General features: G+C 42.0%; 1 protein-coding gene across 5 annotated transcripts in view; it reads right to left on the bottom strand.

The window, feature by feature from the left end:
- The window catches only part of ZCWPW2 (zinc finger CW-type and PWWP domain containing 2), a 189,092-nt gene that overhangs the window by 20,793 nt on the left and 140,720 nt on the right, over positions 1-27,579 (bottom strand). For 4 of the 5 annotated variants that reach the window (XM_061395706.1, XM_061395705.1, XM_061395707.1 and 1 more), the window contains 2 exons: positions 24,326-24,450; positions 20,524-21,168 (listed from right to left, as the gene is read on the bottom strand). In XM_061395706.1, coding sequence (XP_061251690.1) covers positions 21,007-21,168; positions 24,326-24,450 — 287 coding nt within the window. In that variant the 3' untranslated portion in view covers positions 20,524-21,006. Of the gene's footprint in view, positions 1-20,523; positions 21,169-24,325; positions 24,451-27,579 lie in introns of those variants that run through there. The other variant, XM_061395708.1, reaches the window with a different exon arrangement.

The raw sequence follows: 27,579 nt of genomic DNA, 5'->3' as shown, positions 1-27,579 counted from the left end.
TCATCACAACCTTTAAGTAGGCACCCCACTGAGTGCCCATGAGGATTTCGTGTTATGCTACAATCTTAGACACCTAGCATGGTGCCAAGCACATACTAAGAGCATAATAAATGTTAGTCATCATTACTCATGTAAAGGACAGTGGAGTGTCAAAGTAAATACACGTTGAGTTTTGTTTTTAAATTCTACATAATTAAGGTCCTCAAATGACATCCATCAATCACAAACTGTCTTCTGCTTGAAAAATGGCTTAGGGACTTCCCTGATGGTTCAGAGGTTGAGACTCTGTGCTCCCAATTCAGGGGGCCTGGGTTTGATTCCTGATTGGGGAACTAAGATCCCACATACTGTACAGCATGGCCAAATAAAATTTAAAAAAAGAAAGGAAGGAAAATGACCTAGATAAAGCTTTCCTTGATTTCCCACGGTGAACTTACTCTGAAACAAACAGAAGGTGTGTCAGAGGAACAGATGTTATCTGCACGCCCACATCTCCATGGTCCACACCAACCATTCCATTCTGGTGCCGGGTGGGCCAAGGGTTTGGGGATGCCAGCCCCAGAAGTGGCCCTCAACCAATGACCAGGGCAACTGGTGTAGAAAGCCCCAGCCTTGTCATCCTTGTGGGGCACAGAGGCTCCCAGAGTCCCCCAGCAAAACTGAGCTCCAGCTGCCCACCGTGGGGACCGCTGACAACACCCAGGCTGCTCCCACAGCCGCCTGAGCATGCTGTCTGGAGACACCATCCAAATAAACTCGAGCCCAAACCCTGTCTGATTCTGGGGAAAACCCCAGCTCAGAGAGTCAGCAACATAAATACACAAGCTAGCAAAAATGGGCTTTAAACATATTTGTCTCCAAATTTAAAAATTACTAAGACACACACCAATCGAATTCAACTCCAACTTATTTTCTACTTTGTGTAGAATTTGTTTGGAGCTTTAGATATTTAAAGGCTTCAAGAGAACTTTACTTCTTTTTAAAAATCTTTGGCTCACAAATGCTCTACATGGTGAACATTCTATTCTTTACTCCGATCTCACTTGAGACTAGAAGAGTGACTTTGACCTTTTTTAGAGTCACCTGAACCCTTGGGCTCCGAGCTAACTTTCTCTCCAGTACCCCAAGCTCCATTTAACGCCAACAAAACATGACTTTTTGGTTCAAATAAAAATATCTTTGAAAAGGTTTATAAAAAGGTTCATAAGATGCGTTGGTGTTTGCAATGACTCTGAGGTGTATAAATGAATCAGGAACACACAGATTAAGTTTCCTTTGAAATAGAGAGTTTTCAAAAGAAAGGAATCCTTGGGAGAAAATACTTAAAAGGATTTAGAGATTTGTTTGGTTTGTTTGTTGTATCATTTTGTTAAACATTTGAAGGACTTTTGAAATTTTTTTCTTCAAAGTACCCTTGAATCCTCTTAAAATTGCTGTTAAGAGACAATCATTTCAATGGGCAATAACTATTTAAATTTCTTATTACTTATACAACAAAATTCTAAAGGTTCTGTCAATCCAAAAGAAAATTGTTTTAATGTCCTAAAATCAAATATCTTTTAGGACTGGGCAATCTAACATGAACAGACTTCAGCATATGTTTACATTTATGCCAAATTCATAAAGTATCAGTATTATATCTCATGAAAAACAATTTTTAAGAAAGATTGAAATTTCTTTACATTTCCAAATTCATTTTCTTGCTTTCCATCAATGTTAAAAATAATTTTTGGGGTAAATTATTATCATATCCAAATGTCTCCATGTTTTAAACACTTCATCATAATTAAATATACATCAAAGAAAGATTTTTTAAAAATACTTTTGTCTAGGTATGACTAGGCTAATACAAAATTCTGTGGAGATTCCTAAAAAACTCCTTGTTTTTATAATCTGTGATATATAGTAGATGCAGTCAGAGATGAGAAAAATTAATTATACATGATGCAGCTCATGCCTGGTCCTCAAATATTTTAAATTAACTTGCTTTGATAAAGATGTGTAGTAGTGGGTTTCTGGGTAACCTATTCACCAAGAGCATTTCCTCTTATGTATCTCTAATATTTTGCCTCTTGTAATTTGAATGCCCTATTATTTTTAAGAAGAAAAAACACATACAGTGATTACTTCCTTAATTTATATATATATATATGTATTTTTAAAAAGTACTCTTCCTCCTTTTCACAAACAGATCCTAGTCTGTAAATAGTTGTCTTTTTTCCTCTGGTTACATTTCAGTGGTGACCTCCAGTCTCTTGCCCCTGCACACCCATGCATACAGACACACGAACATCCTCACACCACAGCCACACATATCACACTGCACACATGCCCACACACACCGAATACCACACCACCCACTGCACATACGCACCTGGGGATTCTTCTGTCTCTGTGTCTCTCTCTCTGGCTTCCTCTCCTCCATTCTTTCTGTCTACCCTGCTTCTCACTTCCTCTATGTGAACCTCTCAGTGAAACTTGCTCTGCAGAATTAAAGCAAAAATTGAGGGCTTCCTTGGTGGCTCAGATGGTAAAGAATCTACCCACAATGAAGGACACCCAGGTTTGATCCCTGGGTTAGGAAGATCCTTGAGAGATGGAAATGGCTACCCACTCCAGTATTCTAGGGACATTTAGGAATTTAAAGCACAAATAAATTAATTTGCCAAGAATATGTTGCTAAAAGGGAGCAGATAATAAATAATGATAGCAAATGATAAAAAGCAAGCGAATCAATCAGTTTTACAAAGAAGAACGCCAGCTGCTGCCACCACACGGCAGGCGCTCCATGACTGAACATTTTAATATCAGATGCAAGTTGCAGTTGGGCATCATGCCTCTCTGAGGAGTGGCAGCTTATTAAATAACGACATGCTTATCTCTCCGAAGTGAGATGGCTAAGATGTGAGAGTGCCTGACTGGGCTCTGAACGACAGACACCAGCACCGCCCTGAGACCTGGGCGGGACCCATCGCCCAGGGATCCTTCCAGTCACTTTGCTTCTTCCAGAGAGAGGGAGAGGGGGTGAAATCTACAGCAGACAGAACATTTCAGAAACACTTTTGTTCTTCTCTTGGGAGAGCCAATTACATGTCAATTTGAAAACTTATGTCTTGATAAATGTATATTGATTGAGCAGATCATTTCCCTCTGGGTCAGAAACACACAGACATATTTGGGTTACTACCTATATAATTTATTTGAGGGTGCTGACGGCTTCAGTGAAGTCGGAAAGCTTCAAGTAACAGAAGTCATGAAAGAGAGTCTGTGATCTGTGAACTCTCTAATTCTTCTGACTAACATTATCCTATTTTGACTCATTAGCCATATTGATAGGCTTACATGATGATTCAATTACATGAGCAGATCTTTGTAAAATAAACCACTATCCAGTGTCCTGTTAAAATTCAAGAACCAAGGAAAGAGGGGTCCAAGCCTCTGAGAGAAAGATTTAAATGTGAAGATGGGCCATGAGACACTCAAGCAACTGAACAGTGAAGTCTACAACAGATATCTTGGCCTCAGCCATGCTTGCTGTGCCCCACTATCCGTCTCGATGATCTGAGCTTGTGGTTCCCAGATGCACACATGAGTCTCTAGAGAAGGCTTTCCTGACAGCCTAAGTCAAATATACAAAATAGCATCCTTTGTCTTCATTCTATTTTTCTTCTTAGCTTCCTATCTTCATTGCCCTGGTACATAACTTTAGTTTTATTACATATGTTTTATCCACTTGAATTTATGCCTTTTTGTTTACTGATTTTCTTGGCTCCTGGAAGAGCATCTGGCGGGTATTAAATACTTGTTGACTTGACTAGAAGGTAATTGTAAAGCATTAATATCGTTTACCTTGTCTAGTATCATCCTAATATCATGCCAGTCACTATGACAAATAAGACATGGAACTTTTCTCTTTTTTTGATGTGGACCATTTTTACTTTAAGTCTGTATTGAATTTGTTACGGTATTCCTTCCATATTATGCTTTGTTTTGTTTTGGCCCCATGGCATGTGAGATCTTAGCGCCCTGACCAGGAAATCAAACTTGCACCCCCTGCATTGGAAGGTGAAGTGTTAACCACTGGACCTCCAGGGAAGTCCCATTACTCTTTTCTGTGAGATGCTTATAATCTATTTAGTGAGACAAGCCCGTCACACATCAAATATCAGTAACTTAAAACAATGACTTCCCTGGTGGCTCAGACAGTAAAGCGTCGTGTCTGTCTACAATGCGGGAGACCCGGGTTCGATCCCTGGGTTGGGAAGATCCCCTGGAGAAGGAAATGGCAATCCACTTCAGGACTATTGCTTAGAAAATCCCATGGACAGAGGAGCCTGGTAGGCTACAGCCCATGGGGTTGCAAAGAGTCAGACACGACTGAGCAACTTCACTTTCACTTTCAAACAATGAACATTTATTATCACACACAGTCTCTGTGGATCCGAATCTATCAGTGACTTGGTCCTGGCTCATGGCATCTCATGGGGTCACAGCCAAGACACTGACCGGTGCTGGGCATCTGAAGGTTGCCTAGGGCTAAAGGGCCACTTACAAGTGATCTCAGCCACAGCTCTCAGCTGTCAAGTGAGAGCTGGTTGTTGGCAGGAGGCTTCAGTTGCTCACCATGTGGACCTGTCCAGGAAGCTACCTGAATGTCCTCATGGCCAGTGGTGGGATTCTCCCAGACGAATGGCCCAGAAGAGAGCCAAGTGGAAGCCTCAGTGTCTTTTTTGACTCACCTTGGAGGCCACCTTCCACCATGTTTGTGACTCCCTGATGGTCATACAGGTGAGCCCTATCCACACGAGCATGCGAATACCAGGAGGGGAGAATCACTTTGGAGACTAGCAACCACACACATGGAATCAATAATGAAACATCTATGCCCACGCATGATTGAGTACTGAACTGTAAAAACAATCTAGAGTCGTCTGTTTTGAAGGCTTGGATTTAGTAGTTGGAAAGGCTTAGTTAGATGACAAGTTTAATCCTCATCTGGGCAAAGGTTCCAGATATTTTCATAACATAAACCCCATTTACTTATTCAGTAAGTATTTATTAAATAATGATTCATTAAATATTTATAAATAATATTTATTAAGCCCTTGCTGGCTGTGCTAGGTCCAGGATTATGATTAGAGCCCAGACTCTGGGAAGAGGGAACTCAAACTGCATAGTGTAAAGGTCCAAACTTTGGAGCCATATGGTTTTAAGTGAATTTAAATTCTTCATGCAGGAGGGCAAGGACCATCATTGAAAGCCAGTTTTTCTCTGGACACTAAATACAGAAATTACAAATACAAAAAATACTTTTTTACTGAAGCTGGGGTCTGGCTGCTCACTGCTCAAAAGCTAATAAAAAGGGAAAGCTTGCTTTATTTTGGATGCCAGCAACCAAGGCAGGAAGGCTAGGGGCAGTGGGTGCACAGACTCATGTTGAAAGGCTGATTCCCACAACCCTTTTGGCCCCATGGAATGTGAGATCTTAGCCATGCCATGATCTCGACATCTTGATCTAACATGGCATTTTAGATCATGACATGTTGATCTAACAACATGCATTGATGCCATGCCATCACACTGATGATGTGTGATGTGGGCAAGAGATTTTACAGATGGAGGGAGCTGCATGCAGAGACAGCACAGTCAGCTCTGACATGTGCTTCAAGTAGTAAACTTAAAGCCAGCAGTGATACACATCGTAAGTAATTACACTCTATGACAACTTCACTAGAAATTGATCTATCAATTTTTTTTTATCCTGAACATTGGAATCAAAAGTATAGTTAGAAGTAAAACAATAGCTTTTCATTAGAGTTTATAAAACTTTTTACTAATATTTTTCTCTGAAATGCCTCACGGACCCTCTGGAATACTCATAGAGAAAAAAAACCTACAATCCGTTATCAAAAGTAACTCAATATTCCAGGAAAACTGTTTTCTTAACAGAGACAGAAAACCAAAATCAGTCTTGCATCAGTTTACTGTTAATAACAAAATTCACTTATCTAATTAAATTTAATCCCATTTTAATTCTGAGAGTATACAAAATTCTTTTAACAGAATTTCTTTATTTTCACAAATCATTTTCTGGATCCATATTAATTTGTCTCTTATTTTCCCCCATACACAAGCAACCAGCCGAGGATAAAAGTATTGTTCTTTTTTCAATAAAAATATCTCCAGTCTTTATTTCTCACCAGCAATGCATATCCTACTTGCTTTACACACTAAAATGCTTCCCTCATCATTTTTAAATATTACAATTTTTAACCCTTGAATATCTTAAAATAAGAAACAAGTAATTGAACTATTTGTTATATACCATTTTCTGACTGGCAAACTTGAGAACATATTCCATAACTTCTGAAAACCTACACTTTTCTCATAACACAATTTCTCTTTAATGTGGAACAAGATGGGTGTTTATTAATAAACTCAAATCTTTTCTCCCTCCTACCTGCCTTGGCTTGAAGTTTTACTATTAAAGTTGAAGCGTCAGGCAAAGTGGGCTGTGTTTGTTTCAAGGACATGGTAAGAGTTAACTTCAGACTTTCTCCTAAGTATATTTTTGTTCTCTTAGAGTTAGAATTTTGAAGGAAGTATTATGTCATCAAGCTAGTTTTCTCTACATATGCAAAAAGAACCAGTTTTTGAGTTTCAAAAGAGTTTCTCTTTAACCAGTTTTCTCCAGAGCTTGAAGAATCACATTTTTTAAATTACGCTTTCACTTTATTTATTAGTGGCTGTGCCGGTTCTTCACTGGTGCCCGGGCCATTCTCTAGCTGCTGTGAGCAGGAGCTCTCTCTGGTTGTGGAGCACGGACTCCTCGTTGCAGGGATTTCTCTTCTTGTGGAGCATGGACTCTAGACAGCATGCACTCAGTAGCTGTGGTGCACGGGCTGAGTTGCCCCACACTATATGGGATCTTCCCAGACTAGGGATTGAACCCATGTCTCCTACACTGGCAGGCAGATTCTTTTTTTTTTTAAACTTTACAAAATTGTATTAGTTTTGCCAAATATCAAAATGAATCCACCACAGGTATACATGTGTTCCCCATCCTGAACCCTCCTCCCTCCTCCCTCCCCATACCATCCCTCTGGGTCGTCCCAGTGCACTAGCCCCAAGCATCCAGTATCACGCATTGAACCTGGACTGGCAACTCATTTCATACATGATATTTTACATGTTTCAATGCCATTCTCCCAAAGCTTCCCACCCTCTCCCTCTCCCACAGAGTCCATAAGACTGTTCTATACATCAGTGTCTCTTTTGCTGTCTCGTACACAGGGTTATTGTTACCATCTTTCTAAATTCCATATATATGCGTTAGTATACTGTATTGGTGTTTTTCTTTCTGGCTTACTTCACTCTGTATAATAGGCTCCAGTTTCATCCACCTCATTAGAACTGATTCAAATGTATTCTTTTTAATGGCTGAGTAATACTTCATTGTGTATATGTACCATCACTTTTTTATCCATTCATCTGCTGATGGACATCTAGGTTGCTTCCATGTCCTGGCTATTATAAACAGTGCTGCGATGAACATTGGGGTACATGTGTCTCTTTCCCTTCTGGTTTCCTCAGTGTGTATGCCCAGCAATGGAATTGCTGGATCATAAGGCAGTTCTATTTCCAGTTTTTTAAGGAATCTCCACACTGTTCTCCATAGTGGTTGTACTAGTTTGCATTCCCAACAACAGTGTAAGAGGGTTCCCTTTTCTCCACACCCTCTCCAGCATTTATTGCTTGTAGACTTTTGGATTGCAGCCATTCTGACTGGTGTGAAATGGTACCTCATAGTGGTTTTTATTTGCATTTCTCTGATAATGAGTGATGTTGAGCATCTTTTCATGTGTTTGTTAGCCATCTGTATGTCTTCTTTGGAGAAATGTCTGTTTAGTTCTTTGGCCCATTTTTTGATTGGGTCATTTATTTTTCTGGAGTTGAGCTGTAGGAGTTGCTTGTATATTTTTGAGATTAGTTGTTTGTCAGTTGCTTCATTTGCTATTATTTTCTCCCATTCTGAAGGCTGTCTTTTCACCTTGCTAATAGTTTCCTTTGATGTGCAGAAGCTTTTAAGGTTAATTAGGTCCCATTTGTTTATTTTTGTTTTTATTTCCAATATTCTGGGAGGTGGGTCATAGAGGATCCGGGCAGGCAGATTCTTAACCACTGAGCCACCAGGGAAGCCCTGAAGAATAATGTTGGTGGCCACACAGTGCTTGAAAAAACTCATCTTTCTTTTTTCATAGTCATAGTGTCACAGCTTAAGTTTTTCTAATGAATTGAACCTGAATCCCCACTGTAGAAAAGGCAACAAGAATACCAATCATACAAATGAAACATACACACACCAGAAGACACAACTGTCACAAAACCCTGTCACAAACAACCAGAGGATGCAGAGTCCCAAACCAACATTTTCCAACACAAATGGGTCTTGACGGCAGATGCACATCAGAACCCACTGGCAAAAATGCTCAAGTAGCACCTGGTGCTAGAAAGAGAAGTTAGCCGGGTGCACTAACGCCAGTCGGACTACTGGGTCTTGGAGTTGGTCAGCTTGTCCAGAGGTGTCTTTCCATTCCACCAAGGAAAAGCATAGGTTGGCAGTCAGTGCCAAGCAGGGCTAAAAAACAGGGAGAATCCCCGGAACAAATGGTTTCAGCAGCAGTTAGAAATATCCCCTCAAACCCCTCCTGGGGCCAGTGAGCTGCGAGCAGCGGCTCCTCACAGCCTTTCCTGCGAGTCTTCATGGCGGTGGCTCTGCCCAACCCTGGAGCTGGATATCCCGACAGCCTCACGTGGGCACCCAAATGGGTTAGCAAAAATCTCAAACACCAATGAAAAGACAAGGTTGGTGGGAAAGAAAGTTTGCTTTATTTTAAAGTCCGGCAATCTAGGTGGGAGGGCAGACTCCTGTCCGAAGGCCCACTCCCAGCTATCAGTCAATGGCCAAGAGTCTTTATAGGGTGAGGGAGCAAGCTACATGCAGAAACAGCACAGTCAGCTCTGACAGTCATCTTGAAATTGGTCATTAGTCGACTGACCAGTGTTATCTTAACTGTTTTATGTACAGTTAATCTTTAGTTCCAGGCTCATTTTGTTCCGTTTCTTTTGAGGCCATTTCTCAGAATTGCGGCAGCTTACGTAATGGCTACCATCTGGTCATGATGTAGTTAACTTCTTCCACCTGGTGAGCATTTCAGTATCTATAAGACGGCTCCCAGGATATGGTTCAGAATATTTTCTATAGTCCTTGAGAAGGACCTAAAAGTCCTTGCCTTAATGACTGAATTTGTATTATTTAATCTTTTTAGGCTGTTTCCCTTTGTTTCTGCATTTTCTTGTTTCTCTGATTAAACTTATTCTTTGGCTAAAGCTTTTCCACAGACAAAAGGTAGGCTGAGGACATAGCAGGGAAGGACCACAGGGTCCTGCTCTGCTTCATATTCACATGTGAATACAATAGTCATCTTCCTCTCTTTATAAGCAATTTCAGTTTAACAGAAGAAAGGCGGATTTTGGAAATAATCAGTTAAGTAATCAAAAACTAAAAAACATCACCAAACAGGACTACAAAATGTGAAGGGGAGCCCCAAGACTGTCTTAACACAAGGAATCAGTAGAAACTGATCCTATTCTCTAGAGCACCTCTACTTCCCTTGCCCTGCCCACATGGGAAAATAACCTGCTTTTATGGGTTAAACTTAGGCCATCGAACCATATTCCAGACCAACGATTCTCCACTGGTATTTGTCACAGCAAGGATTGCCCAAAGGGACATTTAGCATCTAAATCAAGTGACCACTGATTCTTTTAATGTTTTCTCTTCTCCCTGTCTATTGCTTGATTTGTTATTCTTATCTCACTTTCAGGCCCAGGTTAATGCTAATTTTCTTCACTCTCTTATTAGGGAGAAACTACCATCTCACAGTCATTTGGTCAATGTGCTTTAAGATAGAGATGAACCCAATGCACTGTTACAAGTAATATAAAATTCAAGCAGAAACCAAACCCCAAACAGTTACAGGATTGAAAGTTCAAAAATAAATAAATCAATCAATAAATTTAAAAACATGAAAAAAAGAAAAAGAAAAGAAAACCAAACCCCAGCATAGCAAGACTCTCACACACCTTTGGTGGAGTCAGGCACAGACGTAAGAGCATGATGGCAGTGCAGACACTCTGACTTACTACCTCTTATTCTAGGAAGGATGAAAATGTGAAAGGCCCCAAGGATGGGAGGATAAGGATGTTCATGGCAGAATGATTTATATTTGTGAAAACGGAAACAAATTCAATGCCCATCAAGAGAGCATTTCATGGTGTGCATGTAAATACCTAAATACATAAAAAGCATAAAAGAGCAATGGGAACAATTGTGTGATCGATATAACATATGTGCTTTTCAAAGTACATACTTACTTGGAAATGAGCTTGGAAGGATTTTTTAGGTGTCAGCAATGATTTAGCTGTAATCGGTAGGATTGTGAATAATCTACATTTGCTTTTTCTTTTTTTGTTGCCCATGCTGTGAGGCTTGTGGGATCCTAGTACCCTGGAAGTACAGAGTCCTAACCGCTGGACTGCCAGGGAATTCCCAATTTGCATTTTCTTATTGAGATTTTCTCCTTTGTCCACGAGACCCTGTAGCAGATGCGTCCTCCCTAAACTCACTGACTGGCTCTGGGTCTGTGCGTGACTTGGTTGGCCAGCTGGATGTTAGCAGGCGTGGTGCACACAGAGGTTTGGAAGCTCTGGCATGACCAACTTAGTCTTGATCTGACCCCTCTGCTGTCTCCATGAGCCCATGCCTATTGGCAAATGAAAGTTGGTGCATGAAGCAGAGCTGAGATGCCCCATTTCCCCCCAAGATTGTATGAGCTCCCCTGAGGGTCAGCTGGTCCCCCAATCCTGAGTGAGCCCAGAGAGATCAGCAGAGTCTTGGACAGGCTGACCTGCCAACCTCTGGCCAGCGCTGACACCAACGGGAAGCAGCCATGCCCCGAGCCTTGTGGGTTTCCTCACTCAGCCACGTGCTTTGCAGTCTGCTCCTGGCATTTCAAGGTCATTGGCTGCTTGAGTTCATGTAGCCATAGGCAACCGGGAGAGCGTGAGGGGAGTTGGAAGAAAAATCAACAACCAGCTCAAGTTCAAACCAAAGGTGTAGTATAGAACTTGCCAGAAAATACCTCTGAATAGGCTAGGTTGGCAGAAAGTTTAACATCAGTATAAAAATGGAACCAATGTCCTAACTTCTGCAAGGCACTGTGCCATGGTGGGAAGGTCACCAAGGACATACACCATCTCCCTCCTGGAACACACAGTACAGTTGGGGACCAAACAATCTCAAGTTTTCATGGAGGATAAATGAGCTGTATCTGCCTGTAACCTTTCTGACAGCCAGAGACACATTGCCACTGAATACTCCACGGCTGGGGAGCATCATTCACATGCAGCCGAGAGTTTAACAAGAGGTAGTGGAGATACGGAATCTTCCAGTCCCAGGCCACCTGCTGCCAGTCCCAAGGTGCTCACTTTGGAAGCTGACAACCTGAGTGAACGTCGGGGCATGGAGATGCTCAGACACGGGGCACAGGCTCTGCAGCGATGTCCGCCCATGGGTCCCTTCCTGCCCCTGATGCCTGCACATCACAGAATGGTCTACATCCCAAGCCCACCCAGCACCCAGCACCCTTGTGTGTTCATCCTGGAGATGCTGGGGGTGTTGCCAAGCCTGGTTGTCCTGTAGAACAAAGTGCTGTCCTTGGTGTGACAGACACAGCCTTCCTCGAGCAGATGCGAGCCTGCCTGGCCAGCCTTAACTCCCAGGATTCTCCCCTCTGCCCCTGCACTCTGCTCACTCAGGTTAAGTATCTGCTGTACCCGCTTTTCTCAGCTTTCTGCTCCTTCTCTCTTCTCCTTTTCTGTGGCTCTCATTGTCTCCAGCTCTCCCCCTTCTACTTTCCAAATTGGGCTTCACTTCCTAGGATTTGCTCCCCAAGCAGACTGTAAAAATGATCGTTAGATAATACGCAACAAGCCACTTTGTTGGGTGCTCTGCCGGTCTTAGGTCATCTTATCCTGTTCTACAGTCTAGGAGATTAGCATCATTACTATTAGTATCATTAGCATGATTGTGTATCCCAGTTTTCAGATAAGGACAGTGAGGCTCAGAGAGGCTGAGGCAACTTGTCGGGAGCACCAGCACCAGCAAGTGGGTCACATGTTCTAGTATATTACCAACGCCTGTGTCACTGAATGGAGGAATGAATGAAACCTCTCCAGGAGGCTGTTCCTGCAAGCAGAATTAATCACACCCTCCTTTGCTTTCAAATCTCCGCCTCAACATGTTCCACCTCATAAAACTGGAGCTCAATTTCCATATAACCTGCCGTCAGGCACTGCTGTGCCTTCACCGTCTAGTGCTCCTTTGCTGGGACAAGGTCAGGCTTGCATAGACCAGGTATCCTCCAACTCTGGCACAGCCGACAGCAGTGGCTGCTGGACAGGCCTGGAAGTCCATGGGCAAGGGGGGCAGGAGGCTGTGGGCAGCCCCCACCGTGAAGAAACACAGCCTTGCCCCCCCGGTGAAGGGCTCCAAGAGCTCCCTGGCTCACTTAGAGAACCACTGTCCAAGATACGGGTCCCCTGCCAGCCTCCCCTCCTGTGCCTCCCCCATCTCAGCTTCAACCACAGTGGGAAGTGTGGCTGCAGAGGTTATGCAGGAACAGGGGGTTATGGGGCGCAGGCAGGCAGCTGGGCATTAAGTAGAGAGAGGACACAGTAGTCTTCTGGAGCCCCTAGAGTCTGAGCCAGTTGTGTGGTGGAAGCACTGAGTCCCCTCAGGACAAGACCTAGTGGGTATAAATATCAGGTGTCACTGCCACTGGTCTTCTCTGCAATTCAGTAGGAACTATAATGGGGTATAAGGGCTTCCCTGGTGGCTCAGACAGTAAAGAATCTGCCTGCAATGTGGAAGACCCGGGTTCGATCCCTGGGTTGGGAAGATCCCCTGGAGAAGGAAATGGCAATCCGCTCCAGTATTCTTGCTGGGAAAATCCCATGGACAGAGGAGCCTGACAGGCTACAGTCCATGGGGTCGCAAAGAGTCAGACACGACTGAGCGACTAAAACTTACCACTTTTTGTAAGGGAGTTTAAGAGGGTAGCCTAGTTTTGGCTAAACTCCCTCCATGAACAGCTACTGACAGCCCAAGTCCAAAGCTGTCTGCTGACCTCAGGGTCGGTGAGGTGCAGCTTCTCAGGGACACACGGAAGGAGGAAGGAGTTACAATAAGGGGTTTTGTAGCTATCGAGAAGAGAACTCCTTTCTGCATTGAGATGTTCAGTTTTCACATGTACTTTCTGCTCCAAGGACCTCCTCTATTTGTTTCCACTTCCCCATCCCTAAGTGGAAAACTCCAGACTGGAGGGCGGAGCCACACGTGTCTCTCCTGCTGGCTCCTTTTCCTCTGTAAATTGCAAGAGGGTTGTTTTACAAAATTTAAATGTATATATGTTAATTGGAAAAGACTCTGATGCTGGGAGGGATTGGGGGCAGGAGGAGAAGGGGACGACAGAGGATGAGATGGCTGGATGGCATCACTGACTCGATGGACATGAGTCTGAGTGAACTCTGGGAGTTGGTGATGGACAGGGAGGCCTGGCATGCTGCAATTCATGGGGTCGCGAAGAGTCGGACACGACTGAGCGACTGAACTGAACTGATGTTAATTGCCTGTCACAATAAGCAAGTGTCACTGCTAAAACAGACTAATTCTGATCAAATACTTTGGTTAGCCTCCTGGCTTTCAAAAGGATTTCGGAGGCAGAGTCCAAATTCCACCTTGCTGGAATGTGATAAAACACACATTGGCTCTATGTGAAAGGCATGAACGCATCCGAGGTCATACAGAATCCTGCCACTACTCGTCAGTGTTAAGATCCATCCCCACCTCTTTTCTTTCTTCAACTGAATGTCTGTGAGGAAGGTAAGGTGATTTAAACCCATTGCTAAAGTTAAACAGTTAAGATGCCTCTTAAAAGACGGACACTGCTGTTCACATACCCATCAGAGAGAAGATTGCAGTGCTGCTAAAGATTAATTTAAAGTAGAGAAACAAGGAAATCTGATATTGATGACTAGCAGATGGAGTAATTCAAAACGAAGACAAGTGATCATTTCAAATGTATAGTTATATTTAATCTCAATAATTATAACTGCAATATCCTTAAATACATATTTGGTTTCCTTCAGCAGAAAAGATAAAATTGATTTACAGAGCACTTTCACATAAAATTTTTCACTTCTTCCTCATAATAATGCTTTGCTTTAGAAAGTCCCACCCCTTTTTGCATAAGAGGACATTAGATGATCATTCGACTACTCAGCTAATAAGCAGGCTATTAAATAATATAGACAGTAATTTAGGGCAAGGGATCTGGAACCAGAGAGAAATGTACTCAAATTCTGCCCTTTCCACTTACTGGCTATATGACTTAGACAAGTTAGTAGGTAAAATCTGGACCCAAACAGATTTTGCTACTCACAATCCTGTGACACAATGCCAAAGTAGAAGGAAGACATGGGCAAAGGCGAGGCGGAGGAAAAAGCACACAAACGTTTGTCAAATGAGACCCTGCAACATTATGGGCATACATCCACTCTATGGGATTATTGTGGCATCTAAAACTACTTACATGGAATAAGTGACTCACTCTTTTGGCCCTTAGTGATATGCTGGTGGTGGTAGTATCCTATTTATTGATAATATCTATATATTTATGCTGCCTCCTTAATAAACCAGCACAACTCAGCATGAAGGAGGAAACAGACAGAACAGGCTCCATGTTGAAAGCAGGATTCCATATTGGGCCAGACTGTGGACTTTGAACTATATGCCCAGTATCTATGGAAAAGACATACCAACTGGAAAACCAGGCCCTCCGGATGGAAAAGCCCTAGGGCTCGTACCTAGACTCTCCATAGCCTAAAAGAATACCCTAATAATCTGTGTAACTGAATAGAATCATACATTCTATTACGCTTATTGGGGTATGACCACAGGCCTATTGATAATTGTCCACTGTTAACTACCTAGGCATACAAATCACGGGTTAACTTTGACTGTATCTTTCCTTTGTTCTGACTAGTTTCAGGGAATTTGGGGAGGTGGGTTTGGGCACATACACTTAGGGTACATATGGTTTTCACAAAAACTGGTCGGGGTCCTTGGCTATGAGGAGACTCTGCCTTGGGCCTGTCGTATAATAAACTGCACTCCACTATCTGCATTGTCCTTCTGAGTGAGTTGTTTCCCGGAACGCGTGGCTATGACAAGCACCGTGGGCAGTGCGGGGGCAGGCTGAGCCCCCCCAGTTGAGGGGCCAGTCTGGGCCAGGTCCGGGCGTTGCCAGAAGGTCATGGGCAGGAGGCCTCAGGCCAGCATTCTGGGTCCACCCAGGAGGCAGGACTATTTTGACAGTAGTTCCCTCCTAAGGAGAAAATGCTGCAGGTACAGTTGGGAGGCAGACTCCACAGCTGGCCTGTGAGATTGTTGCTGGGACCAAGAAGCCAAGTGTGTCAGAGAACTACGGCCACAATAATGCTGTGTGGTAAACGACCCCAAACTCAGTGGCCGAAAGCAATAACCCTTTATCCCGTGGCTCTTGAGGTCCCCTGGGGCAGCTTGGCTTCCTTCTGCAAGTCTTCGGGTCTGAGTCCTCACTTTGGTCTCTCCCCTCCCAAAGGGCTTGTTCCTCTGTGGGTAATGGACCTGTTCCTCTCAGGGTAATGGCAGGAGCACAAGAGGAAAAGAAGAAACATGCAAAGCTTCAAAAGGCCGTCCCTTGATAAAACTGGCACCGTCCCTTCAGCCCTATTCCATGGAGCCAAAGCAGAAGACCGAGCCTAATGTCACAAGGCAGGGAAGTACATGCTGCCCGTAACGAGGCCATGATGCAAGAAGATGCAAAGAACTGGGCCAATAACCCAGTCAGCTTCTGCCCACCTCCATGGCTACGTTATTCATATCCCTTCAACGTGAAAAACATCCCCACCTCCACCCAAGGGCATGCAGAAGTCTCACCCAGTCGTGGCGTCAGGCGCAACATTCAGGACTCCATGAAAAACACACGGTACAGGTTTGGGCTGGACCTGGGAACTAAAATACAAGTTGCTGGCCACCCCCTCCCACACCCACGCAACAAGCAACAGTGCAATGGGGACAGATAGTCACAATAGCCATTCCCATTCAAAGAGCAGAAACCTGATCTTCAGCAAACCCGAAATACTTCTAGGCAAAGTAGACCAATTTCCCTGCCATGGAAGAAGGAAGTGGCTTTAAAATTTTTTATATATATATTTTTTATTGAAATATAGTTGATTTACAACACTATATTAGTTTCAGGTGTACAGGAAAAGGAATCAGTTGTACGTATCAGATCAGATCAGATCAGTCGCTCAGTCGTATCCGACTCTTTGCGACCCCATGAATCGCAGCACACCAGGCCTCCCTGTCCATCACCAATTCCCGGAGTTCACTCAGACTCACGTCCATCGAGTCAATGATGCCATCCAGCCATCTCATCCTCTATCGTCCCCTTCTCCTCCTGCCCACAATCCCTCCCAGCATCAGGATTTTTTCCAATGAGTCAACTCTTTGCATGAGGTGGCCAAAGTACTGGAGTTTCAGCTTTAGCATCATTCCTTCCAAAGAAATCCCAGGGCTGATCTCCTTCAGAATGGACTGGTTGGATCTCCTTGCAGTCCAAGGGACTCTCAAGAGTCTGCTCCAACACCACAGTTCAAAAGCATCAATTCTTCGGTGCTCAGCTTTCTTCACAGTCCAACTCTCACATCCATACATGACCACAGGAAAAATCATAGGCTTGACTAGACGAACCTTTGTTGGCAAAGTAATGTCTCTGCTTTTGAATATGCTATCTAGGTTGGTCATAACTTTCCTTCCAAGGAGTAAGTATCTTTTAATTTCATGGCTGCAGTCACCATCCACAGTGATTTTGGAGCCCAGAAAATAGCCACTCCTTTTACATTGTTTTCCTATATACACCATTACAGAAAGTGGTTCTTGGTTCTTGGTTCTTGATTCTTGGTTCTCTTTCAAGGAAGGGGAGGAACAGTGGGGTCAGGGGGAGGGGTGAGACCCCAGTCCATGCTCTGTCCTCTGAGATACCTTGTCTTCATGTTTCTTGTTGCTTCCTAAGAGGACATTGAAACTTACACCTGTTTGGGGTAGCTAAGTTTGCCCTGCTTGCTTCCCACCTGAAGAAAATCGGGGGCTCAGAGGTCTTGTTCCTTCTCAAACATTTCAGTTTCTCTTAGTTCAGGCTGGTAGGATTTTGATAGCGTCACTTTCTCTACAACTTAGTGGATTCTCTATGTATTCAATTGCGGTTCACTCCATGTGTGAAAATCACATTGTTATTTTTTTTCCAAGACATGCTTCTCTCCAGACTGAATCACTAGCACTTTGAGTACATCCTGTGGCAGTGGACCCAGGCCTCTGTCCAACTGAAAGATCTTCTAAATGTCATTCTGTCATATTTTGCAGTGTTACAGCCACACCCCTGTTTGGGTCTTTGCCCTGAAGCCATGTTTTCTGGCAAGTCACCTGAATTTGGTCTTTTGTCTCTCTTGCTATACAATTCAACAATCATTTCCTGGATTTAACCTTTCTCCCCATGCTATATCTTAGTTTAAAAATCTTTTCCTGCCTTGATTGGCTGAAGATAACAATTTTATTTTCTAAGTAGCAACTTTTGGCCTGCTTACAATTTTTTTTTAATTGGGGTATAATTATTTACAATGTTGTATTAGTTTATGCTGTGCAGCAAAGTGAATCAGCCATACATATGCATACATACCCCCTTTTCTGGATTTCCTCCCCGTTTCGGTCACCACAGAGCAGTGAGTAGAGTCCCCTGTGCTGTACAGTAGGTTCTCATTAGTGATCTGCTTTACCCATATTAATAGTATCAATATTATAGATATGTCAAACCCAATTTCCCAATTCATCGCCCCTTCTTTTCCATATGTTTGTTCTCTATGTCTGTGTCTCTATTTTTGCTTTGTAAATAAGGTTATGTATATCAATTTTTTCAGATTCCACATGTATGCATCAGTATACAGTATTTGGTTTTCTTTTACTGTTTTGTTTGGTTTTTGTTTTGAGCATGTCTCTTGCTTATAGTAACTTGCTATATGAATTTTAAAGCAAACAACTCATTTTTTCAAAATTGTTCTCTTTATGTTGCTCACCACTTCGAGTGTTTTTACCATGCAACAAATCACGAGATGGAAAAATCCTAATATTCAGATTTGCCCACTTGGGCAAATGTCCCACTTGGACCTTAAGATAAAGTTTATCTGTACTGACCAACTCTTCTAGAACTCTATGGAAAGGCATTAAGAATTGGTTCAGCCCTAAAGAAATATGAGAATTCTTAAATTGTACTGTGTCTCCTGTTGGGACCCAACAGAGAGAAATGACAGAGCAGGACTTCATTATTTTCAGAATTTTCAAAATGTTACCTCTGTTCCTTGGAAGGGCCGCAGGTGCAAATTCTACTGGCCTGGGAGTATCTGGAACAGAAGTCTACCACCTGTCAGCCCCAATGTATGGTGGAGACATGGATTACCAGCTATTTGATAGAGGTAGTAGATGGCAGAATGGTCTAACTGGAACACTTACATAGGGTTACCTCAGGTACCTGAATGCAAGTTTCCTCTAGAAAGAGTGAACTGCCAATTCTTTCTACAAAAACTAGACTGATTTAGAAAGTTTATGGCAGCACCTAGGTCTACAGTGGATGGATTAACTGTCCGTGGGCCATCACCTGCCACTGCAGAGCCAGTAAGGCCAAGGCTATAGACACTACAGATTTCTGCAAATACATACATGCACTGGAGGCAAAAGAGACGAATCCATTAAAAGTACAGTTTGTCTCCAATAAAGATAGAGCTAAGCCTCTTACTGGGCTTCCCAGGTGGTTCAGACAGTAAGGAATCTGCCTGCCAAGCAGGTGCTTTGGGTTCGATTCCTATGTTGAGAAGATCCCCTGGAGAAGGAAATGGCAAACCACTCCAGTATTCTTGCCTGGAAAATTCCATGGACAGAGAAGCCTGGCGGGGTACAGTCCATGGAGTCTCAAAGAGTAGGGCTTAGCTTAGGAACAAAACAGCAGCAAGCCTCTTACCAATGGAAATCACAAATTCAGCTTCCTGGGGCAAATGGACCAGGTCTTCCTGGAACATGGGCAACAGGCTGGCTTTGGTGCTCAGCTCTCCAGGGTCTGCAGATCTAACCGGGGACTCAGCTTCCAGTGGAGGCAGACTCTCCGTAAATTCACAGAGGCTGTAGACTAGGATGGTGTGGCCCAACTCATTCCAAAAGGAGCAGTTAGCCTCTTCAAACTGGACAAAGGCAGGCTCTTATTCCAACCCAAATGCTTGAGCGGAAGGCCTTGACATATTGCTTTACACCTCATATATTAAACTTGGTATAGTGTAACTAGGGTACTTAAGAGTGTAACTTCCCCTGGGAGGCAGACACAATTTCCTTACAAAGCTTTCGTTTGGGCACAGCAAGAAGCTCTAGCTCTACATGTAGGGTGCGGCCTGCCCTAGAGACAGATAATCACACAGAAGCCCTGGTCCCAGGCCCATAGGAGCAAGTGTGTCCCCGCTGGTTCTGCTGGAAGGAACATGCTGGTCCATGAGGCCCTGGAGAGGCATGGCAGGGTGGCCAGAAGAGAGAAGCTCTGAGACAATGCCAGTCACCATCATAAGCTGCATAGTTTCCACATCTTCAGACTGCTTCCTCACTCTCTGCAGATTATCAACTTTCCTTTCACGGCAACCTCCACTCTACTGATGGAGAGAAGCCTGGCTCAGCTCTGATGCTCACCTTCCCCCATCACATGCCACTCCAGCCACTTCAACCACCAGCAAGTCCTGGATGCTCCCTCTTCCTCTCTCCTCAAGCTTTGGTCTTTGTTTCCATGTTTTCAAGTGCGTAAAATGCCCTTTCTCCCACCCCGGCCCCCAGGGAGAAGGAGTGATTTAGAGAAGGAGCCAAAGCTAGAGTGTAGAGTTGGAGGTGGTTGTGCACACACACCATCTGATGAGCAAAGGACCTGATCGAGGACACCCACCAGAGCGTTCACAGGGACCCCTAAGGAACGGGGCTCCCAGGGGGATGTTAGGGGAGTGGTATTGCAGGATGTACCTTTTACTTTTCTATATTGTTTCGATTTTTCTGCAGTGAAGATGTTTAACTTATCTCTATATTTTAAATTGCATTTCCCATCCTTGCCTCCAGAGATTCTGACTCAGCAGGGAAGGGTCCAGGATTCTGATCTTCCAAAGACCCTTCACAGACTCTACTAAATTGTCAGTTTGGGAACTGTGGTTGAAACGACTGTTTCCAAAATAATAAGGCAATTAACATTTTTGTTTTTTTAGAAAAGCTCCAATTCTATTACACCATTATTTTTTATTATTTCCTTTTATTTTGCAGTAGCTTATTTCTACTACAAATATACATTCTCTAAGAATATTGGATCTGAATTATTTGTAAGAATTATAATAGCATTAGCAGTCATTTTAAGTTAGCCACACTTGAACAAAGGATCTAAATTAAATCATTATAAAGCATGTATTTGTGAAGTAAGTTTCATAAACTATTTTAAAATTAAGGCAAACAAGAAAAAAATCTACAAATATAAATATCAGGGTTCTCAGATTCTAAAATTACAACATTAATTTAAATACCACCTGATTCTCTCTCAAAACAATGTATATTCTCAAAATACAAAGTAGAAAGTTATTATAAATAACAACTTTGGTAAAATGTTTCATAAAACATTTTTAAGTTTTAACTTTGGGCAAATGTAAAGATGTAAATGTTTTTATAATTAACTTTTGAAAATATCTTATAATGCCCTATATAAGACAGGGCATTATAATGCCTTATAATTCAGACATCAAAGCATCTATTTCTTTAAACTTCTTAGTTATATTTTCAATACATTCTCCAGCCTTTAACCTTCGCCCATCAATTATAAGACAGTCCTCTTCACAGTGGTTTTCAAGAGAGCTGCCTGCAGGAACTTCAGGGCCACATTTAGATAACTGTAAAAATAACCACAGAAGTCATCAAATTTACTTGAAGACCAGGCTTAATTATCTGAACAAAATATAAAAGTGTCAGTAACTCCTTAACAAGGTGTTCTGTTATGCTGGTGGTCAAATAATGATCCCCACATAAAATATACAGTAAGTGTCAGTGTAAAAGTAACTGAATATTTAGTCCTATCTCTGCTCCTCGACATCATACATTTTTAACTTTAACTTTTTGAATTGGAAAAATGTGATCATTAAAATTAAAATTCTGCAAGTTTTCTATGTTTTTTATTTTTAAATTGACCATTACGGAGAATACAAGTGAAAACTGTTTTAGTCACACTTCCGATGACCGTCTTCTCATAAGCACCTGCATTCCTTACGAATAGTAAGTGTGTGCGCTGGTTTAGTTGGAAAGGACACAGGTAAAAACAAGGCAAACACACAAATGCACACACGAGATTTACAACTTCAAGGTTCGTTAAAGGCAAAGGCAACTTCCCACACAATGTGGAAAAAAAAAAACAACAAAACTCATGCAGTTTATACAAGTACTTTCTACTTTCATGTATCAAAAGTGTACCTTTTAATACAGAGAGGTATTCAGTAAACTCTGTCTTATTTGTATATGGATTATCTAGTTTGTGAATTATTTAGGTGGATTTTATAACAGTCTGAAATTAATTCCCTTCCATTTTTTTCAAAGTTAGGGCATGTCAACCAGTGTTAATGTTAGCTAAGAACATAATTAGAAAGGTGAGTCTACTGAGGAAAACAATCTCTGAGTACTTGAATGACAAACAAAAATGGATTTTGATTATCCATGTGTGTATGCTTTTGTTCATGGTGCTATTCTCAATTCATTAGTATAAGTGCTTGAGAGTAATCAACTTGAAACCTCACACATGAAATGCATGATGAAAACATCACATTCACAACTTTGAAAACAGCTCAAACAATATCTGCCCAGAGAATAAACATGCTCAGAACTTCAAAATTATCAGGTATATCCTCTTCTGGTGTGTTAGCTTATAAAAGACCACTTTCTTTAACAAAACACTTAACCACTTTCTAAAAACAAAACACATCTTCAGTGTTAAACAGTATTACCTTTGGAAGCCATATTAATTTTTCCTACTAACACAAAAAAAAAAAAAAAAGGAAGGAAGGAAGAAAAGAAAGGAGAAAAGAAATCCCTTAGGTGATCATTTCTTTACCTATAAGCTGGAAATTGCTCCAGCTCTGACAGCTGGTCTCATTGCTATTCTCCTCATTTAAAAGTGAACAAGGCAGTAAGTACCCCAACCTGGCATGAATTCCAGGCTTCTAAAGCTCTGTGTGGAGAGAGGCTTAGAGCCAGTCAGCAGGCAGCACTCACCTGCCTGCCAGCAAGTTAAAACAGTTAATTTTTATAATTCCTAAATGCCTTTTGAAAGCATAAAACATTACAGGAATCTAAAACAAAGAGCAAGCTCCTGCCTGGTGATGTATTAAAACTATGTATTTTACCTTAAGACATAAAAATCAGAAGTAATTTTCTGTTCTATCAAGTTACTAGTTATAATGGCAAAATAGAAGCCAATTTTGTGGCTGTAAAAGCTCCAGGACATTTCTATAAAAATCAACCTGCCTGTATTTTTGAATAGACAAACTGCTAAGATGGAAAAAAAAAACACTGCACAAAACCATATGGTGCTCAAACAAAATACACATTTGCCAGAAAAGAATAATTTATATATTAACTACATGTATACAATAAATGTCACCAATCTATAGCTCTTGTTCTACGAGGGGTAAGATCTACAGAGAGAACAAGATTTTTTTTTTTTTTTAAAGGGAGTCTAATCAGAGAAATAGTATTCACAATTCATGGCAATTCAAGAACAAGTTGAGATCGCTGACCAAGAAAACAATTATGTTTTTCAACTCAGTGTTTTTACCAATAATTTTATTTATTTAAATTTTATTTTCCTTTACAGTTTGATCTCAACAGCGAATTTTGTGCATTTTCATGATTTGTAACTTAATCTAGGAAGTCTTTAAGAATCATCTTTGTTCTTGCTGAAGTTATGAATGAAATCAGCCAAAGTGGATGAACAATCTTGTCCATTTACAAAGCCACCTTTTCTGCACCTCAGCACAGAAGACTTGGGGATGGGTAGTTTTGCAAAGTGAGAATGTGGTAACAGAGACCAGGTGAGGAATTCTTAGCTCCTATTCCCTCCAGAGGCTGCCACTGCCAATTCTCGTCTGTAATAATGGCCAGTCTTAGGAGTCAGTTACTCTGCAAAGCACTTTTTCTGGTTTGCCTCATTTAACAATCCTCTGAGGCAAGTGACAGGCAACCTTAGCCAGTCCTGAGTCCTCAATGCCTGGACCAGGAAGGGGACACAAGGACAGTATCCCGAGCCCGTCTCCCATCCCCTGTTTCCTGACTCCAGGCACAGTGGACAGCCAAACAAGAAATGAGAAAAGGAATGAAACTGGAAGGACCCAGAGCTCCTCACTGCCATTTCCCTCCTAACCACACAGGGAACAGCTGGGCCACCTGTGTAAGCGTCTGCCTCACGGCTGACTTCTTTCACACCTGCTACCTTGCTGCTCTGTGTTAATGACCTGGGCTTGCTGTTGTGCTGAGCAATGTGTCAACCAACTTAAAATTTCTGCTGTCCTTGATAAGTATTGAATACAGTAAGCACACATGGCCTTTCTCAGCCCAACATGGCTGGCCAAAAGGAAAAAGAAAAAACTACCCGGTTAAGAGTAGTGAAATAGAATCTGGTGAAAAATGCCCCATGGAGGTCAGCCCTGTGCACGACCAGGCAGGGCAGGTTTCCGGGAGGCCTCTTGTTCTGGTGCTTCTCCTGAATGCAAAGATCAGTACCTCCCTGGCGTCAGTGAGTCTCACTATCTCTCTTCATTTCAGCCCCAAAGATCCAAAATAAAACAGCTCCTTGGCTCAAGTATATTTTTTTTAAAGACTGACAGATGCATTCTGATTTTTCCACAGGCTACTAGTTTCTTGTTCACCTCATGATAACCAAGGGCTCACATTTCAGAAGTGAAAGGAATTTCCCACATAATGAAAATGAATATCCGGGAACAACTTCTGCCATTTAAGGATCTGAGGTTGCTCTTTAGGCCTGATGGTCATTATGGATCCTACCTTTTCTCCTGTATTCACTTCCTCCCCGCACTCCTCTTCAAACTCCCTTTGGGTGGTTGTGTGCTCCAGGGCTTGGTCTAGCATTTGCTCCAGCTCTTTCAGTAAAAATTCTGTCTCAGAGACAACTGAAGAAACGTTGTTAATATAGTAAAAAACAACAACAAAAAAAAAAACACAAAGAAACCTACACCTTAATTAATTCTATCTAATTCATAATCTTAACCACCCTCAAAGAGGACATTTTCTAAATGTTATGAGGCAGGAGGAGAAGGGGACGACAGAGGATGAGATGGTTGGATGGCATCACCAACTTGATGGACACGAGTTTGAGCAAGCTCCAGGAGTTGGTGATGGACTGGGAAGCCTGGCATGCTGCAGTTCATGGGGTCTCAAAGAGTCGGTCACGACTGAGTGACTGAACTGAACAAGGTAAAAAGTATTTTGTGTAACTTTCAGTTATAGCCTCTGCTTGATGCAAAATTACTGTGGATTTCCAGGTGAATCTTTTATAAGTATTCCTTGACAAATGCAAGTGACATTCTTGCTATATGTAGACTATAAGTATCCCAGACACTAAATTATTTTATTTTTATTTATTTTTTTAAAAATTAATTAATTTATTTTAATTGGAGGCTAATTACTTTACAATATTGTAGTGGTTTTTGCCATACATTCACATGAATCAGCCATGGGTATACATGTGTATTTTTAAAATAAGAAGCCAAGGGCACCAAATTAAGTTGTTACTTAAAGACCAGGGATCAGCAACTTTTTTTCTAGGAAGGACAAGAGAGTAAATATTTCAGGCTTTGTGGGCCAGATGGTCTGCATCACAACTACTCAACTCTGCTGTTAGAAAGCATATGTGAGTGCATGCTCAGTCATTTCTAACTCTTTGCAACCCCACATACTGTAGCCCACCATGCTCTTCTATCTACGGGATTTTCCAGGGAAAGCTATTGGAGTGGACTGCCATTTCCTCTTCAGGGAAACTTCCGAACCCAGGGATTGAACCTGTGTCTCTTGCGCCTCCTATATTGGTAGGCAGATTCTTTGCCACAGGGCCACCTTCAACCAAATGGGAGTGGCTGTGTCCCAATAAAACTTTATTTACGAGAACAAGCAACAACTGATAATCGTGAGCCACAATTTGTTAAGCCCTGAAATAAACTATTAAAACTACTGTTTAAAAGGGGAAGCCAGTAATTAAGTGTCAAGACTAAATCCAGGCTGAATATGTAAAGTGAAAGTGTTAGTTGCTCAGTCGTGTCCAACTCTTTGTGACCCCAGGGACTGTAGCTCGAGAGGCTCCTCTGTCCATGGAATTCTCCAGGCATGAATACTGGAGTGGGTAGCCATTCCCTTCTCCAGGAGATCAAATCCAGTTTTCCTGCATTGCAGGCAGATTGTTTACCATTTCAGCTGCCCGGGAAGCCCTAGTTTATTCTTAATCAAAATATCAATGCATCTTAACTGCCTAATCTAGTTTTTTTTTTTTTTAAATTCACATACTTATAAAGGCTGTGTGATTTTTCTGCTACTGTGACAGAAATATGTAAGTAAGCAAAATATCTGGTAATTTGTTGAACTTGCTGATATAATATTCCCAAGAAAGATATAAATACCTATTATAACTCTATAGACCCGATTGCTGATTAACAATATCAACGGAGTTCCCTATTTAAATAAAACAAACATTTTCAATTGATATCGAATCTTTCTGAAGTAAAGATCAAGGGAGGAGGCTAGTGACCTGCTCCTGCACAGCAGACAGATGGGGCCCTGAAAAGTCTTCCAAGGGCAGCATGACTCAGAGAGAAAGACACACACCCCATCATCTTCCACTCTGGTTATACAAATCTGACATACACCCCATCATCCACTATACATTGGCAGGTCACCAAAAACCACATCACAGACGTAGAGCAGCTGAAAGTTCATGGAAACCCAAGCAGGACACACCCTTCAGGGCTAAAATATCATCAGTGAATATGGAAGCAAGGTGTTCCCAGCAATAACATTAATTTGTGTAATATGATATACACATCCATTTGTGTGTGTGTGAGTTTGCACAGGTATTCTTATAAATTAGGCGTGTTATACAGTTAATAAATAGAGATTATTAATGTAAAACGTTCCAGTTCAAAAAAAGCCATTTTCATTATCATTTTCTTTTATTCAACTGACAAATGTTTATTTTGTGCCTTCTAAGGGTCAAGGATCTGAGAGAAGAGCTACAGACCAGCGAGCCATCCTTGTCACCACCTCCACCCAGCCAGTCTCAGGTCTCCTCTGTGGAAAACTCCCAAAACACTTTGAAAGTAGTTTTCTGATAAGCCATTCTACACCTCAGAATCAGTTCCTATGTTCAGAAACAACACAAACAAAAAACCACGACTTACATGTGCATTGTAAGCATATAGATCTGTGTTCTGTGGTAACTGCGAACACGTAAGAACACAGAGTATAAGCTATCACATCCTAGAACAACAGTATTCCAAATCTGGGGCATAAGAATCACCTGCAGATGATCAAAAAATACGAATGCAACACCATGGCTTCTGAATTAGAATTTTCTACAGGTAAGTCCATTTTCATGGAAGCAGTTTTGTTGAGAGTCACCTCTTTCTGTGACAGATTACTTAGTAACTTGTCACTTAACAACAAGAGTGTGACTATCTTCACATCAGTTCCCCAGTCCCACTCATGGATGTTGTGTTTTCCTATTTTACAGTCTGAGTCTATGGAAATTGATAGTGACATTTAATGCACTGTTGAGAAGATGAATTTTGAGCTCTGCTGTGAAGGAAAAATGGCACACAAACATCTTTATATTTCTAAGTTGTGTGTGAAAGTCGCTTAGTTGTGTCCAGCTCTTTGGGACCCCATGGACTGCAGCCTGCCAGGCTCCTCTGTCCATGAAATTCTCCAGGCAAGAATACTGAAGTGGGTTGCTGTGCCCTCCTCCAGAGGATCTTCCCAACCCAGAGATCAAACCCAGGTCTCCTGAATTGCAGCTGGGTTCTTTACCAGCTGAGCGGCCAGGGAAGCCCTTGTATTTCTAAGGCTAGACTAAAATACAGTCAATTTATGATAATGAATGTCACTGCCGAGTGCCATTGCAGGCTCTCTGTTTTCAAGTGATCTGGAAAAACATGTATACTGCCTTTCGATCAAAGGGTAGACAAAGTAATGGATGGCTTCGTAAATCAAGTAGGGTTCATAACACCAACTTGACTGATGTCAAATTCTGC

The sequence above is a fragment of the Bos javanicus genome, chromosome 22 (genome assembly GCF_032452875.1).
Source record: "Bos javanicus breed banteng chromosome 22, ARS-OSU_banteng_1.0, whole genome shotgun sequence".
Taxonomy (NCBI): Eukaryota; Metazoa; Chordata; class Mammalia; order Artiodactyla; family Bovidae; genus Bos; species Bos javanicus.
Note: the sequence above shows the minus strand (reverse complement) of the source record. Positions and strands in the feature narration are given on the sequence as shown.